General features: G+C 43.5%; 1 protein-coding gene across 2 annotated transcripts; it reads right to left on the bottom strand.

Moving 5' to 3' along the window:
• Positions 1-1163: 1163 nt before the first annotated feature.
• On the bottom strand, positions 1164-12239 carry LOC106598299 (vascular cell adhesion protein 1). Of its 2 annotated transcripts, XM_014189350.3 has the most exons (8): positions 11695-12239; positions 11320-11601; positions 9007-9303; positions 8210-8470; positions 7550-7873; positions 6964-7224; positions 5173-5412; positions 1164-3408 (listed from the first exon to the last, which is right to left on the bottom strand). In XM_014189350.3, exons 1-8 carry the CDS (start codon positions 11831-11833, stop codon positions 3272-3274), a joined length of 1941 nt encoding a protein of 646 aa, XP_014044825.3. In that variant the 5' UTR covers positions 11834-12239; the 3' UTR covers positions 1164-3271. The 2 variants fall into 2 exon arrangements, with proteins under 2 accessions (XP_014044825.3, XP_014044829.3); XM_014189354.3 differs by lacking the exon at positions 5173-5412 and having other exon boundaries at positions 11695-12236.
• Between the last annotated feature and the right edge of the window lie 3124 nt (positions 12240-15363).

The following is a 15363-nucleotide window of genomic DNA, read 5'->3' as shown; positions in this document are numbered from 1 at the left end:
CAAGTGTGGCATATCAAGAAGCTGATTAAACAGCATGATCATTACACAGGTGCACCTTGCGTTGGGGACAAAAGGCCACTCTAAAATGTGCTGTTTTGTCACACAACACTATGCCACAGATGTCTCAAGTTTTGAGGGAACGTACAATTGGCATGCTGACTGCAGGGATGTCCACCAGAGCTGTTGGCAGATAATTGAATGTTAATCTCTACCATTAGAGAATATGGCAGTACGTTCAACCGGCCTCAAAAACGCAGACCACATGTAACCACACCAGCCCAGGACCTCCACATCCGACCTCGTCACCTGTGGGATCATCTGAGACCAGCCACCCGGACAGTTGATGAAACTGAGGAGTATTTCTGTCTGTAATTAAAGCCCTTTTGTGGAGAAAAACTCATTCTGACTGGCTGGGCCTGGCTCCTCAGTGGGTGGGCCTATGTCCTACCAGGCCCATCCATGAGTGTGTTCCTGCCCATTCCTGTGAAATCCATAGATGAGGGCCGAATTTATTTGTCAATTTAATGACTAACTCAAAAATATAACAGAAGCATCTAATTTCATGATATGTATACTGAACAAAAAGAAAAGGAAATAATTTCGATTTTACTATTTGTCCCCAGAAGATTTCCTCAGTTTTGGCTGAAAGCTATTAAAGGGGAAGCTAACCAGAGGTAATTTGGGATTGGTGTCTGTAAGCACAATGAACTCCAAACTGCTCCTCCCATTGACTGAGCCCTTGGGACAAATAAAGCATTGTACGTATGTGATAGGGATAAAAAAACGCTTTTCCGCTTTTTTTCAACAAACACACAGTCTCAAATGGAAGATTAGTCACACACTTCCCACAAGAGTTTGTGGACCATGAGTGTTTGTTTCTGAGATGGTTTCCTTGATACGGAGTGCCATATCCTCAGTCAAGTCTATTTTGTATTTGTGTGCTTTGGAGGTATGCCTGTTTCCTTGTTTCTTCCTCACCCTCCAACTCTTATCTAAACCTTGTATCTGCGTGTGTCTGTTCAAACAGGAGGCAGAGTACACCTTTTCATTGCCATCTTTATTACAATAAGTCTGTACAAAACATTATATATATATATATATATATATATATATATATATATATATATATATATATATATATATATATATATATATATTATATATATATATATAGCAATAATATACTGCTCAAAAAAATAAAGGGAACACTTAAACAACACATCCTAGATCTGAATGAAAGAAATAATCTTATTAAATACTTTTTTCTTTACATAGTTGAATGTGCTGACAACAAAATCACATAAAAAGAATATATGGAAATCCAATTTATCAACCCATGGAGGTCTGGATTTGGAGTCACACTCAAAATTAAAGTGGAAAACCACACTACAGGCTGATCCAACTTTGATGTAATGTCCTTAAAACAAGTAAAAATGAGGCTCAGTAGTGTGTGTGGCCTCCACGTGCCAGTATGACCTCCCTACAACGCCTGGGCATGCTCCTGATGAGGTGGCGGATGGTCTCCTGAGGGATCTCCTCCCAGACCTGGACTAAAGCATCCGCCAACTCCTGGACAGTCTGTGGTGCAACGTGGCGTTGGTGGATGGAGCGAGACATGATGTCCCAGATGTGCTCAATTGGATTCAGGTCTGGGGAACGGGCGGGCCAGTCCATAGCATCAATGCCTTCCTCTTGCAGGAACTGCTGACACACTCCAGCCACATGAGGTCTAGCATTGTCTTGCATTAGGAGGAACCCAGGGCCAACCGCACCAGCATATGGTCTCACAAGGGGTCTGAGGATCTCATCTCGGTACCTAATGGCAGTCAGGCTACCTCTGGCGAGCACATGAAGGGCTATGCGGCCCCCCAAAGATATGCCACCCCACACCATGACTGACCCACCGCCAAACCGGTCATGCTGGAGGATGTTGCAGGCAGCAGAACGTTCTCCACGGCGTCTCCAGACTCTGTCACGTCTGTCACGTGCTCAGTGTGAACCTGCTTTCATCTGTGAAGAGCACAGGGCGCCAGTGGCGAATTTGCCAATCTTGGTGTTCTCTGGCAAATGCCAAACGTCCTGCACGGTGTTGGGCTGTAAGCACAACCCCCACCTGTGGATGTCGGGCCCTCATACCACCCTCATGGAGTCAGTTTCTGACCGTTTGAGCAGACACATGCACATTTGTGGCCTGCTGGAGGTCATTTTGCAGGGCTCTGGCAGTGCTTCTCCTGCTCCTCCTTGCACAAAGGCGGAGGTAGCGGTCCTGCTGCTGGGTTGTTGCCCTCCTACGGCCTCCTCCACGTCTCCTGATGTACTGGCCTGTCTCCTGGTAGCGCCTCCATGCTCTGGACACTATGCTGACAGACACAGCAAACCTTCTTGCCACAGGTCGCATTGATGTACCATCCTGGATGAGCTGCACTACCTGAGCCACTTGTGTGGGTTGTAGACTACCACTAGAGTGAAAGCACCTCCAGCATTCAAAAGTGACCAAAACATCAGCCAGGAAGCATAGGAACTGAGAAGTGGTCTGTGGTCACCACCTGCAGAACCACTCCTTTATTGGGGGTGTCTTGCTAATTGCCTATAATTTCCACCTGTTGTCTATTCCATTTGCACAACATCATGTGAAATGTATTGTCAATCAGTGTTGCTTCCTAAGTGGACAGTTTGATTTCACAGAAGTGTGATTGACTTGGAGTTACATTGTGTTGTTTAAGTGTTCCCTTTATTTTTTTGAGCAGTGTATAAACTCCAGTGAAAGAAGGTCTGATGCTGCAGTGATGCAATGCCCTGGGCTGGTGGTTGACTAAGTTATTATCAGATGCTATAAGTCATATCTGTGCAATCATCAGTTACATTCACGGCTTTGTACATCCACCAGTTATGAACACGCATAACAGACAATTAGGCCTCGATACAATCTGTATCGGGGAAGTTTCATCGCTGTAGCGTGATTGAATTTTAAAAGGCAATGTTCCGAGACTTCATTCACGGTAACCGCTGCATATGTCGGCTCAATTGGAAAACATTTACATTTAAATCGCGCTAAACTTCCACGATACGGATTGAATCGAGACCATGATTTCAGTGCGTGCGTGTTTGAGCTTCACTTGACCAATAGCAACGAGAAATAGTCTCTCACTGCCGAAAGCACAGCTCTGTCCACCTCTGAGGAAAACACCCCCTCGATGCTAGAAGTGGACTGTTACAGTGCTCAATTGCAGACTGATGTTGAGACCATCTCTCTTCCCTCCACAGGGGGAGTCTAAACTGTCATTGCAAGTTCATATGAACTTGTATTTTTTGCTCTCCTCAGGAATCGCATCAGAGTCGCTGCAGCAGCGGTCATAGAAACGAAGCACACGGCAGGTATGATGACAGTCTTTGGATTGACGGATTTATCTGGAGGGATGAGATTTAAAGTTAGCAAACTCCATATCAATTTTTTTCAAACATTCTGTGTCTCGGTTCACTCTAAGCCTGTCATATTTACATTTTACTCAATTATCAGACGATCTTGTCCAGAGTGACTTACATTAGTGCATTCATCTTAAGATCGCTAGGTGAGACAACCACATATCACAATTGTCCCTTAACAAAAGGTAGTTATCAGCAAAGTCAGTGTCAGTAGAAAAAGACAAGTGCATTTTTTGGGGGTGTATGTCTGTATGCATACTGAACAAAAATATAAACACAACATGTAAAGTGTTGGTCCCATGTTTCCTGAGCTGAAATAAAAGATCCCAGAAATGTTCTAGATGCACAAAGAAGTATATTTCTCTCAAATGTTGTGCACAAATGTGTTTACCTCCCTGTTAGTGAGCATTTCTCCTTTACCAAGATAATCCATCCACCTGACAGGTGTGGCATATCAAGAAGCAGATAAACAGCGTGATCATTACACAGGTGCACCTTGTGCATTTTGTCAGACAACACAATGCCACAGATGTCTTTAAGTTTTAAGGGAGTGCAATTGGCAAGCTGACTGTAGGAATTTCCACCAGCGCTTTAGCCAGAGAATGGAATGTTCATTTCTCTACCATAAGCCTCCTCCAACGCTATTTTAGAGAATTTAGCAGTATGGCCAACCGGCCTCACAACCGCAGACCACGTGTATGGGATCATGTGGTGCGAGCGGTTTGCTGATGTCAACATTGTGAACAGAGTGCCCCATGGTGGGGGTGGGGTTATGGTATGGGCAGGCATAAGCTACGGACAACAAACAATTGCATTTTATCGTTGGCAATTGGAATGCACAGAGATACCGTGATGAGATCCTGAGGTCCATTGTTACTCCCATTTAGTTTTTTTAAGGTATCTGCGATCAACAGATGCATATCTGTGAAATCCATAGATTAGGGCCGAATTAATTTATTTCAATTGACAGATTTTGTTGTATGTTGCGTTTCTATTTTTGTTCAGTTTGTAGGAGCTTGAGGTTTATGGCAATGCCCGAGTTCAGGTGTGTGTGTGTGTGTGTGTGTGTGTGTGTGTGTGTGTCCCCTAGTGGGTTAAAGCGTTAGGACAGTAACCGAAAGGTTGCTAGTTCGAATACCCAAGCCAATAATGTGAAAAATCTAGCGATTTGTCCCTTGAGCAAGGCACTTAACCCTAACTTGCTCCAGGGGCGCTGCACTACTACGGCTGACCCTGTAAAACAACATTTCACTGCACCTATCTTACTACTACGGCTGACCCTGTAAAACAACATTTCACTGCGCCCATCTTACTACTACGGCTGACCCTGTAAAACAACACATTTCACTGCACCTATCTTACTACTACGGCTGACCCTGTAAAACAACACATTTCACTGCACCTATCTTACTACTACGGCTGACCCTGTAAAACAACACATTTCACTGCACCTATCTTACTACTACGGCTGACCCTGTAAAACAACACATTTCACTGCACCTATCTTACTACTACGGCTGACCCTGTAAAACAACACATTTCACTGCACCTATCTTACTACTATGGCTGATCCTGTAAAACAACACATTTCAATGGACCTATCTGGTGTATGTGTCAATACAACATATAATTTTTTTGTGTGCGTCAATTATGTATATAAACCATTAGTGTGAGTGTTTGTGTGAGAGACACAGAGAGAGTGTGTGTGTGCCCGCATGTTTTTGTGTGAGTATATCTCAGTGGTCTCACCCAGGCTCTGGTGTCCCACTACATTGGTGACATTGAGCAGGTAGAGCCCTGCGTGCTCCGGGCCCAGGTGGACCAGGTGGAAGGTTCCATCAGAGGAGTGCAGCTCCACCCCGTCCCGCAGCCTCACCAGGGTGGCCGAGGGGGTGGGAACGCCTACAGCCCAGCTCCGGATGGTCACGTTCTGCCCCTTCTCAAACTCAGCAGACGGGAACACCTCCACGGACAGGTTTGTGGGCGGTGCTTCAGGGGGACAGAAAGGTAGCAAATGTGTGGTTGTCACACCTCGCTATCACTGAAATATGTGGTAGTCTCACCTCGCTATCACTGAAATGTGTGGTTGTCTCACCTCGCAATGACTGAGATGTGTGGTTGTCTCACCTCGCAATGACTGAGATGTGTGGTTGTCTCACCTCGCAATGACTGAGATGTGTGGTTGTCTCACCTCGCTATGACTGAAATGTGTGGTTGTCTCACCTCGCTATGACTGAAATATGTGGTTGTCTCACCTCGCTATTACTGAAATATGTGGTTGTCTCACCTCACTATGACTGAGATGTGTGGTTGTCTCACCTCGCTATGACTGAAATATGTGGTTGTCTCACCTCGCTATGACTGAAATGTGTGGTTGTCTCACCTCGCTATGACTGAGATGTGTGGTTGTCTCACCTCGCTATGACAGAGATGTGGCTCAGTTGGTGTTTGCAATGAGCATGGTGTTTGCAATGCCAGGGTTGTGGGTTCGATTCCCACGGGGGGCCAGTACAGGGGGGGAAAAATAAAAAATGCATTCACTACTGTAAGTCGCTCTGGATAAGGCATCTGCTAAATGACTAAAATGTAAATGTGGTTGTCTCACCTCGCTATGACTGAGATGTGTGGTTGTCTCACCTCGCTATGACTGAGATGTGTGGTTGTCTCACCTCGCTATGACTGAGATGTGGTCGTCTCACCTCGCTATGACTGAGATGTGGTCGTCTCACCTCGCTAAGACTGAGATGTGGTCGTCTCACCTCGCTAAGACAGAGATGTGGTTGTCTCACCTCGCTAAGACTGAGAGATGTGGTCGTCTCACCTCGCTATGACTGAGATGTGGTCGTCTCACCTCGCTAAGACTGAGATGTGGTCGTCTCACCTCGCTAAGACAGAGATGTGGTTGTCTCACCTCGCTAAGACTGAGAGATGTGGTTGTCTCACCTCGCTATAACTGAGATGTGGTTGTCTCACCTCGCTATGACTGAGAGATGTGGTTGTCTCACCTCGCTATGACAGATGAATGCACTAACTAAGTCGCTCTGGATAAGTGTGTCTGCTAAATGCGTCAAATGTGAAATGATTAAGACAAAGTGTTTTTCACTTTCTAGCTAAAAAGACGAAAACAACCTTTTACTTATTTTTTACTTTAGTTTATTTAGTAAGTACTTTAACTCTAGTTCTTGAACTGCATTGTTGGTTAAGGGCTTGTAAGTAAGCATTTCACGGTAAGGTCTACCTACACCTGTTGCATGTGCCAAATAAAACTTGATGTGTTCCAATGACATTGCAACCAGTTTTTCCCACTATGAATGCCTTGTGTACTTACATGGTAAACTCATTGAAGCAACTGTCACTGGGGCTAAAGTTGACACAATATTTAGCACGCTTTTTTGTCCTTATGTATTATAATCTTACTTGGTTATTATTTAGTCTTTGCCTTCTGGTCAGTATTTGTCAACTAGAAATGGGATTACGCAATGGGATATACCATTAATAACTACAATACAAGCTGATATAGTTCGCTTTTATTTGACTCACCTCGAACATTAACAGTCATGTGAGCTGTACGGTTTCCTACGACGTTGTGGGCCACGCATTCATACTCTCCACCGTGGGACCATGATGCTTCTTCCACCAATAGGGTCGCACCTTCTCCTGCCACGACTGAGCGGCCATCTTGGTCCAGTTTTCTCCACAACACTGTAGGTTCAGGGTTCCCCTCAGCACGACACGTCAGTGTAAAACTGTCTCCGATATTCACCTGAGTGTTCTCTGAGATAGTGATATTTCTGGGGGAATCTACATTGGGGAAAATAATGTTTGTTAGACATACATTATGGAAGAGAAGTTGCTAATTGTTTACGTCAAATATTGGCTTGTTTGCTGTATAGTTCATATACCTATGACATAATATGAAACAAAGCTTTAGTTTTAGGCAAACAATGTGCTCCTTTTTGTCCAATGAGGTAATTTCTGGAGAATATTTCTGTCCATTTATGGGACCCCTTTTATCTCGAGCACCCCAAAGGCAAAAGTTTTGTATAGCCTCATTAACTTGTACCCAAATTGTATATTGAAACATTGTCTAATGAGAATGAACAACTCTTGACAGAAATGTACTTACATTGAACTGTCATTGATGTGATAGTCTCTGTGGTTCTCTGGTTCTCTGTATAAAGCTCATCTAAGACTGTGAAGTTTAAGAAAGATGTCTGTTTCCCATAGGGATTGGTAGCCTGACATTCGTACAGTCCCGAGTCTGTAGCTGTCAGCGATTGGACAGTGATGGAGGTGTGGCCCTGGTTGGACTGTAGCTCCGCCCCCTGACTGCCAGTCAACTGGCGTAACGCCACACGCCCACTCTCTGATTGGCAGGTAATGGTCACACTGTCCCCCGCTTTCAGCTCACCAGATGGGCTCCGATAAATAACAGGCTTCTCTGGAGGACCTGCCAGGGGCAATGAGTAACAATCATAGATCAATTAAGTTATATAAATACAAAAATGTCAACATAAAATGGGAATAATAATGATGGTAAACTATGTTAATAAGTTATTTCACAAAGTAAAATGAACTAGTTGATTTCCAAGGGCATCTTCATGGTTCCAACGTTGACACAATATTAAGCATGCTTTTTTGTCCTTATGAATTATAATCTTACTTGGTTATTATTTAGTCTTTGCCTTCTGGTCAGTATTTGTCAACTAGAAATGGGATTACGCAATGGGATATACCATTAATAACTACAATACAAGCTGATATAGTTCGCTTTTATTTGACTCACCTCGAACATTAACAGTCATGTGAGCTGTACGGTTTCCTACGACGTTGTGGGCCACGCATTCATACTCTCCACCGTGGGACCATGATGCTTCTTCCACCAATAGGGTCGCACCCTCTCCTGCCACGACTGAGCGGCCATCTTGGTCCAGTTTTCTCCACAACACTGTAGGTTCAGGGTTCCCCTCAGCACGACACGTCAGTGTAAAACTGTCTCCGATATTCACCTGAGTGTTCTCTGAGATAGTGATATTTCTGGGGGAATCTACATTGGGGAAAATAATGGTAGTTAGACATACATTATGGAAGAGAAGTTGCTAATTGTTCACGTCAAATGATGGCTGTATGGTTGATATACCTATGACATAATATTAAACAAACCCTTAGTTTTATGCAAACAATGTATTATTTTGCTCATGGGTATGGTCCTTTCTGTCCAATGAGATAATTTCTGGAGAATATTTCTGTTCGTTCTGGGGCGGCAGGTAGCCTAGTGGTTAGAGCGTTGGGCCAGTAACCGAAAGGTTGCTGGATTGAATCCCCGAGCTGACAAGGTAAAAATCTGTCATTCTGCCCCTGAACAAGACAGTTAACCCACTGTTCCTAGGCTGTCATTGTAAATAAGAATTTGTTCTTAATTGTCTTGCCTGGTTATATAAAAATACAATTTAGGGGACCCCGTCTCAAGAGCCCCCCAGAGGCAAACGTTCTGCATAGCTCCTTTAACTTGTACCCCAAATTGTATTTTGAAACATTGTCTGATGAGAATGATTGAACAACTCTTGACAGATATGTATTTACATTGAACGGTCATTGATGCGACAGTCTCTCTGGTTCTCTTGTCAATCCCAATGTCCAGCGTGGCTCTGCAGGTAACATTCTGTCCAATGTTCTGGGCTGTCGGTCTGTATTTCAACACTGAGGTGACAGGCTCAACTTCCAGATGTTCATCTTGTTTGAGGAGAACTTCATCTCCCAGTAGCCACTCAATGATTAGACGTTCAGCTGGGTACACATCTGGAACTGTACAGGTGAGGTTACTCTCCTGACCCTCAGTCAAAAGGTCACTTCTTGATATGGTGGGATCCTTTGGTAAGGCTGTCAATGACAAATCAATTAATGGTTAATCAAAATACATTGGGTCGTAGCATTCCAGAAGACAATGCGTTTTGTAGCAGTAATTTGAAATAAGCTCTACAGATTGTAGCCAAAGAGAAGATATATACAGCTACAGACAAACTAACTTGTGTCCAAGTTGCATTTTAACCCACTAACTGTAGCAATTCATTTAGCTATTTATTTATCAATTCATTCATACATGTTTTAATCAAGTCCATCATGATCCGTCATGCCCATTTCATATAGGCATCAGTAGCGTTGCACGGGTAAAGAGACAATAAGAAGACAGTGGCAGAATAAATTCAACCACACCTTTGTTTTATCACAAAACCGGATAGCAACCTCTGTCCGGTGAAGTCCACGACACCCATTGCATGTAACAGACAGTTACATGACCTACAGCATTGTTAAGCAAGTCAATGTTTCCGACATTTTTGGACCACTAAACAACTATTGATTTAGAACCACATAGAGTTACCGCAGGAGCTGCCTCCCTATTCCAGCACCATTTCAACTTCAATATTTCAACATCAGAATCGCCTTTATAATCCTTGGCCAGTACATAGAATTAAGTAAAACCACAAGTCCAAATCCCTATCTCCATCCATGGCTAATTTAGGAAAGGGACAATTTTATCTAGCTAGCTAGCTAGCTAGCCACAGGAGGACAACAACACAACGAGATGCAACAATTCAAGTTGTTTCTGTTTTAATGACATATGCTGTCAAAGCGATTTGATAGAAGCCAAATCCAAGCAGGCTTCTATTTACACTTTTTTTCGGCTCCAGGACCATTCACAGTTTAGCTCAACGCTTATTGGCAAATGTTTTATACTTTTTTTTGTCGAAGGAGCCCAAAATGTCCGGGATTCGGCTTTTGCTTTCTACAGTCGCCATTCATTGTGTGTGTTTTTGGGGGTTTTGCATTGCTTTGACCTTTCTCGTTAGGTCCCGCCTTCTCACACGCCACCATTGGTGGGTCATGTAGGGCCTACGCAAACATTGGTCAAACTGCATCTCAATCATTACCCTCACCATGGCAACAGCCAAGAGACAGAGCAGCAGCTTGCTTGTCAACAGTGGCACATGGCTCCAGAACAGCGTAAAAATGCCCAAACGCAAATGTAAATTCACAGACGATTTACAGAGAAAATTCCCGTGTTTTCGTCTTGGTCGGGATCCGTGTGAAACAGAATTCATGACCTGCAAAGCTGGCACGTACGTGTCAGTGTCAAATAAAGGTGCTAGCAACCTAGAAGCCCAGATAAGCTCCGCAAAACACAAAATTGCAGCTAAAGGAGAGTTCGTCAGGTAAATTAACTGACTGTTTTGTGAGAGAAGGTAAAACAGAAGACGCTGTTACTGCTGCGAAAGGGAGTTTTTGTATTCCACAACACGAAGCATCACATTAGCTACAGATCAATGGACTGCACGTCTGCCTTGTTAAAAAAGGCTTTCCCTGATTCCGAGACTGCGCGGACATGTTCAAGCGCTCGTACTAAGACCGAAGCGACTGTTAACGCTGTGAAAGCACCACATTCTGTCGACATAGCTCAGAAAGCACTAGAAGACATACCTTACTGTGGTGTTTCTACTGATGGGAGCAATCACGGTGCTGTGAAAATATTCCCTCTGCTTATTCAGTATTTTGATTGGAAGAAGTTAAAAACACTCCAAATGAGACAGCTGATACTAGGGTGACCATACGTCCTCTTTTTCCCGGACATGTCCTCTTTTTTTGAAAACTAAAATATGGTCACCCTAGTCTACATACAGTAGGATGGATGCCTATCGACATACAGTAGTCCTGCTTAAAACACTTTAGATTCATTGGAATGTTATTTTATTTGGGAGGAACCCGAGAGTGTATATTCGTGGATTCATTTAATATTATAAACTTCCAAGCAATTGCGCTTGATCTGAAGAAGTTAAGCTACTGTTAATGAAGACGTTCTACTATAAAAGCCTACAATAAACAAAGACGCATAAAACTTACCATAGACGTTCACCTTAGTAGACGTTTGCGCTTTTTCTCCTTTGGTTGTGCATGTGGCCTTACAGAGGACCTTGTTGATGTGCCGAATTCCCAATTGGTTAAATATTTGCAGGGACACTGTCCCGTTGGTCTCCGTTTTACCGTAGAGTGACCGGTCAAGCAATGAAGCCCAGGTGAACATAACGTCTCCGGCGCAGCCACTGGCTTTGCACGTCAGGACCAGACTGTCTCCGACTCGAGCCATGGGATCTTTCGGTGTGAGGTTTAGGACAAATTTCGACGCTTTAAAAGAGAGATGTTTAATTTGGACAAATTATTATATTTAACCTCAAAACTTAAAACTGCTGCATTTTAGGAAAAATGTTAAGTTCTTACCTGCAATAGGCAGCAATACCATCCAAAGCGCGAACGCAGTCATTATCTGTTTTGAGAAATTACAGGTAGTTCTTCTCTTGTAGAAACCTTGAGACATAGACGTCTGTCCTTTGCCCATGTTGATATTTATACATGTCATTTTATTGGGGGGGTTCCCATTGCAGACTCCCCTTGGAAGTTTTGTAGCCTATTAATCCATGCGCCCTGGTCTCAGACTTGGGCTGCAGTCCAAACACGTTATTTTTAGCCCCTGCCCTAGCCACTTTCCCTCCGAAAGTCTCCATCGAAACCGGATGCAGTTTGATTGGCATCTTAAGTGGTCAAATTTACTAACTCTGTCCTCTCGGCGAGTGATATGACCTACAATTCAATGCAAACTGTAGTCATATGTCAAACTCTGGTGGCTGCGAAGTGTACATTTTAATAAAAAAAGGCTGCGTTTTCAGCATGTCAGAAAAAAGTATGAAGCTAGCTTGCTTAAATATATATATTTAAGCTATGGGTAACTGTAGCTAGCGACCTGACAGGAGTGCTAGCTACAGTTGAAGTCGGAAGTTTACATAAACAAGTTTTAATGACTCCAACCTACAGTGGGGGGGAAAAGTATTTGAACCCCTGCTGATTTTGTAGGTTTGCCCACTTACAAAGAAATGATCAGTCTATCATTTTAATGGTAGGTTTATTTGAACAGTGAGAGACAGAATAACAACAAAAAAATCCAGAAAAACGCATGTCAAAAATGTTATAAAATGATTTGCATTTTAATGAGGGAAATAAGTATTTGACCCCTCTGCAAAACATGCCTTAGTACTTGGTGGCAAAACCCTTGTTGGCAATCACAGAGGTCAGACGTTTCTTGTAGTTGGCCACCAGGTTTGCACACATCTTAGGAGGGATTTTGGTCCACTCCTCTTTGCAGATCTTCTCCAAGTCATTAAGGTTTTGAGGCTGACGTTTGGCAACTCGAACCTTCTGCTCCCTCCACAAATTTTCTATGGGATTAAGGTCTGGAGACTGGCTAGGCCACTCCAGGACCTTAATGTGCTTCTTCTTGAGCCACTCCTTTGTTGCCTTGGCCGTGTGTTTTGGGTCATTGTCATGCTGGAATACCCATCCACGACCCATTTTCAATGCCCTGGCTGAGGGAAGGAGGTTCTCACCCAAGATTTGACGGTACATGGCCCCGTCTATCGTCCCTTTGATGCGGTGAAGTTGTCCTGTCCCTTTAGCAGAAAAACATCCCCAAAGCATAATGTTTCCACCTCCATGTTTGACGGTGGGGATGGTGTTCTTGGGGTCATAGGCAGCATTCCTCCTCCTCCAAACACGGCGAGTTGATGTCAATGAGCTCCATTTTGGTCTCATCTGACCACAACACTTTCACCAGTTGTCCTCTGAGTCATTCAGATGTTCATTGGCAAACTTCAGATGGGCATGTATATGTATTCTTGAGCAGGGGGACCTTGCGGGCGCTGCAGGATTTCAGTCCTTCACGGTGTAGTGTGTTACCAATTGTTTTCTTGGTGACTATGGTCCCAGCTGCCTTGAGATCATTGACAAGATCCTCCCGTGTAGTTCTGGGCTGATTCCTCACCGTTCTCATGATCATTGCAACTCCACGAGGTGAGATCTTGCATGGAGCCCCAGGCCGAGGGATATTGACAGTTCTTTTGTGTTTCTTCTATTTGCAAATAATCGCACCAAATGTTGTCCCCTTCTCACCAAGCTGCTTGGCGATGGTCTTGTAGCCCATTCCAGCCTTGTGTAGGTCTACAATCTTGTCCCTGACATCCTTGGAGAGCTCTTTGGTCTTGGCCATGGTGGAGAGTTTGGAATCTGATTGATTGATTGCTTCTGTGGACAGGTGTCTTTTTTACAGGTAACAAGCTGCGGTTAGGAGCACTCCCTTTAAGAGTGTGCTCCTAATCTCAGCTCGTTACCTGTATAAAAGACACCTGGGAGCCAGAAATCTTCCTGATTCAGAGGCGGTCAAATACTTATTTCCCTCATTAAAATGCAAATCAATTTATAAAATTTCTGACATGCGTTTTTCTGGATATTTTTGTTGTTATTCTGTCTCTCACTGTTCAAATAAACCTACCATTAAAATTATACACTGATCCTTTCTTTGTCAGTGGGCAAACGTACAAAATCAGCAGGGGATCAAATAATTTCTCCCCCCCACTGTAAGTGTTTCAATCACTCCACAAATTTCTTGTTAACAAACTATAGTTTTGGCAAGTCGGTTAGGACATCTACTTTGTGCATGACACAAGTAATTTTTCCAACAATTGTTTACAGACAGATTATTTCACTTATAATTCACTGTAACACAATTCCAGTGGGTCAGAAGTTTACAGACACTAAGTTGACTGTGCCTTTAAACAGCTTGGAAAATTCCAGAAAATGATGTCATGGCTTTATAATCTTCTGATAGGCTAATTGACATAATTTGAGTCAATTGGAGGTGTACCTGTGGATGTATTTTAAGGCCTACCTTCAAACTCAGTGCCTCTTTGCTTGACATCATGGGAAAATCTAAAGAAATTAGCCTAGACCTCCACAAGTCTGGTTCATCCTTGGGAGCCATTTCCAAATGCCTAAAGGTATCACGTTCATCTGTACAAACAATAGTACGCAAGTATAAACACCATGGGACCACACAGCCGTCATACCGCTCAGGAAGGAGACGCGTTCTGTCTCCTAGACATGAACGTACTTTGGTGCGAAAAGTGCAAATCAATCCCAGAACAACAGCAAAGGACCTTGTGAAGATGCTGGAGGAAACAGGTACAAAAGTATCTATATCCACAGTAAAACGAGTCCTATATTGACATAACCTGAAAGGCCGCTCAGCAAGGAAGAAGCCACTGCTCCAAAACCTCCATAAAAAAGCCAGACTACGGTTTGCAACTGCACATGGGTGCAAAGATCATACTTTTTTGAGAAATATCCTCTGGTCTGATGAAACAAAAAAAGAACTGTTTGGCCATAATGACCAATGTTATGTTTGGAGGAAAAAGGGGGAGGCTTGCAACCTGAAGAACACCATCCCTACCGTGAAGCATAGGGGTGGCAGCATCATGTTGTGGGGGTGCTTTGCTGCAGGAGGGACTGGTGCACTTCACAAAATAGATGGCATCACGAGGTAGGAAAATTATGTGGATATATTGAAGCAACATCTCAAGACATCAGTCAGGAAGTTAAAGCTTGGTCGCAAATTGGTCTTCCAAATGGACAATAACCTCAAGCATACTTCCAAAGTTGTGGCAAAATGGCTTAAGGACAACAAAGTCAAGGTATTGGAGTGGCCATCACAAAGCCCTGACCTCAAGCCCATAGAAAATCTGTGGGCAGAACTGAAAAAGTGTGTGCGAGCAAGGAGGCCTTACAAACCTGACTCAGTTACACTAGCTCTGTCAGGAGGAATGGGCCAACATTCACCCAACTTACTGTGGGAAGTTTGTGTAAGGCAACCCAAAACATTTGACCCAAGTTAAACAATTTAAAGGCAATGCTACCAAATACTAATTGAGTGTATGTAAACGTATGATCCACTGGGAATGTGATGAAAGAAATAAAAGCTAAAATAAATCACTCTCTAATATTATTCTGACATTTCACAATCTTAAAATAAAGTGGTGATCCTAATTGACCTAAGACAGGGAA

Source organism: Salmo salar, chromosome 03 (assembly GCF_965601325.2).
Source record: "Salmo salar chromosome 03, fSalSal1, whole genome shotgun sequence".
NCBI lineage: Eukaryota > Metazoa > Chordata > Actinopteri > Salmoniformes > Salmonidae > Salmo > Salmo salar.
Note: the sequence above shows the minus strand (reverse complement) of the source record. Positions and strands in the feature narration are given on the sequence as shown.

Bases quoted from the DNA above. Each gene is read 5' to 3' on its own strand.
- LOC106598299 (XM_014189350.3), bottom strand. From the start codon at position 11,833: ATGACATGTATAAATATCAACATGGGCAAAGGACAGACGTCTATGTCT. The intron at 7,874-8,209 runs GTGAGTCAAATA...TGCCCCTGGCAG, and splicing joins CATGACTGTTAATGTTCGAG to GTCCTCCAGAGAAGCCTGTT. The intron at 3,409-5,172 runs GTGAGACCACTG...TCATCCCTCCAG, and splicing joins AGTGGGACACCAGAGCCTGG to ATAAATCCGTCAATCCAAAG.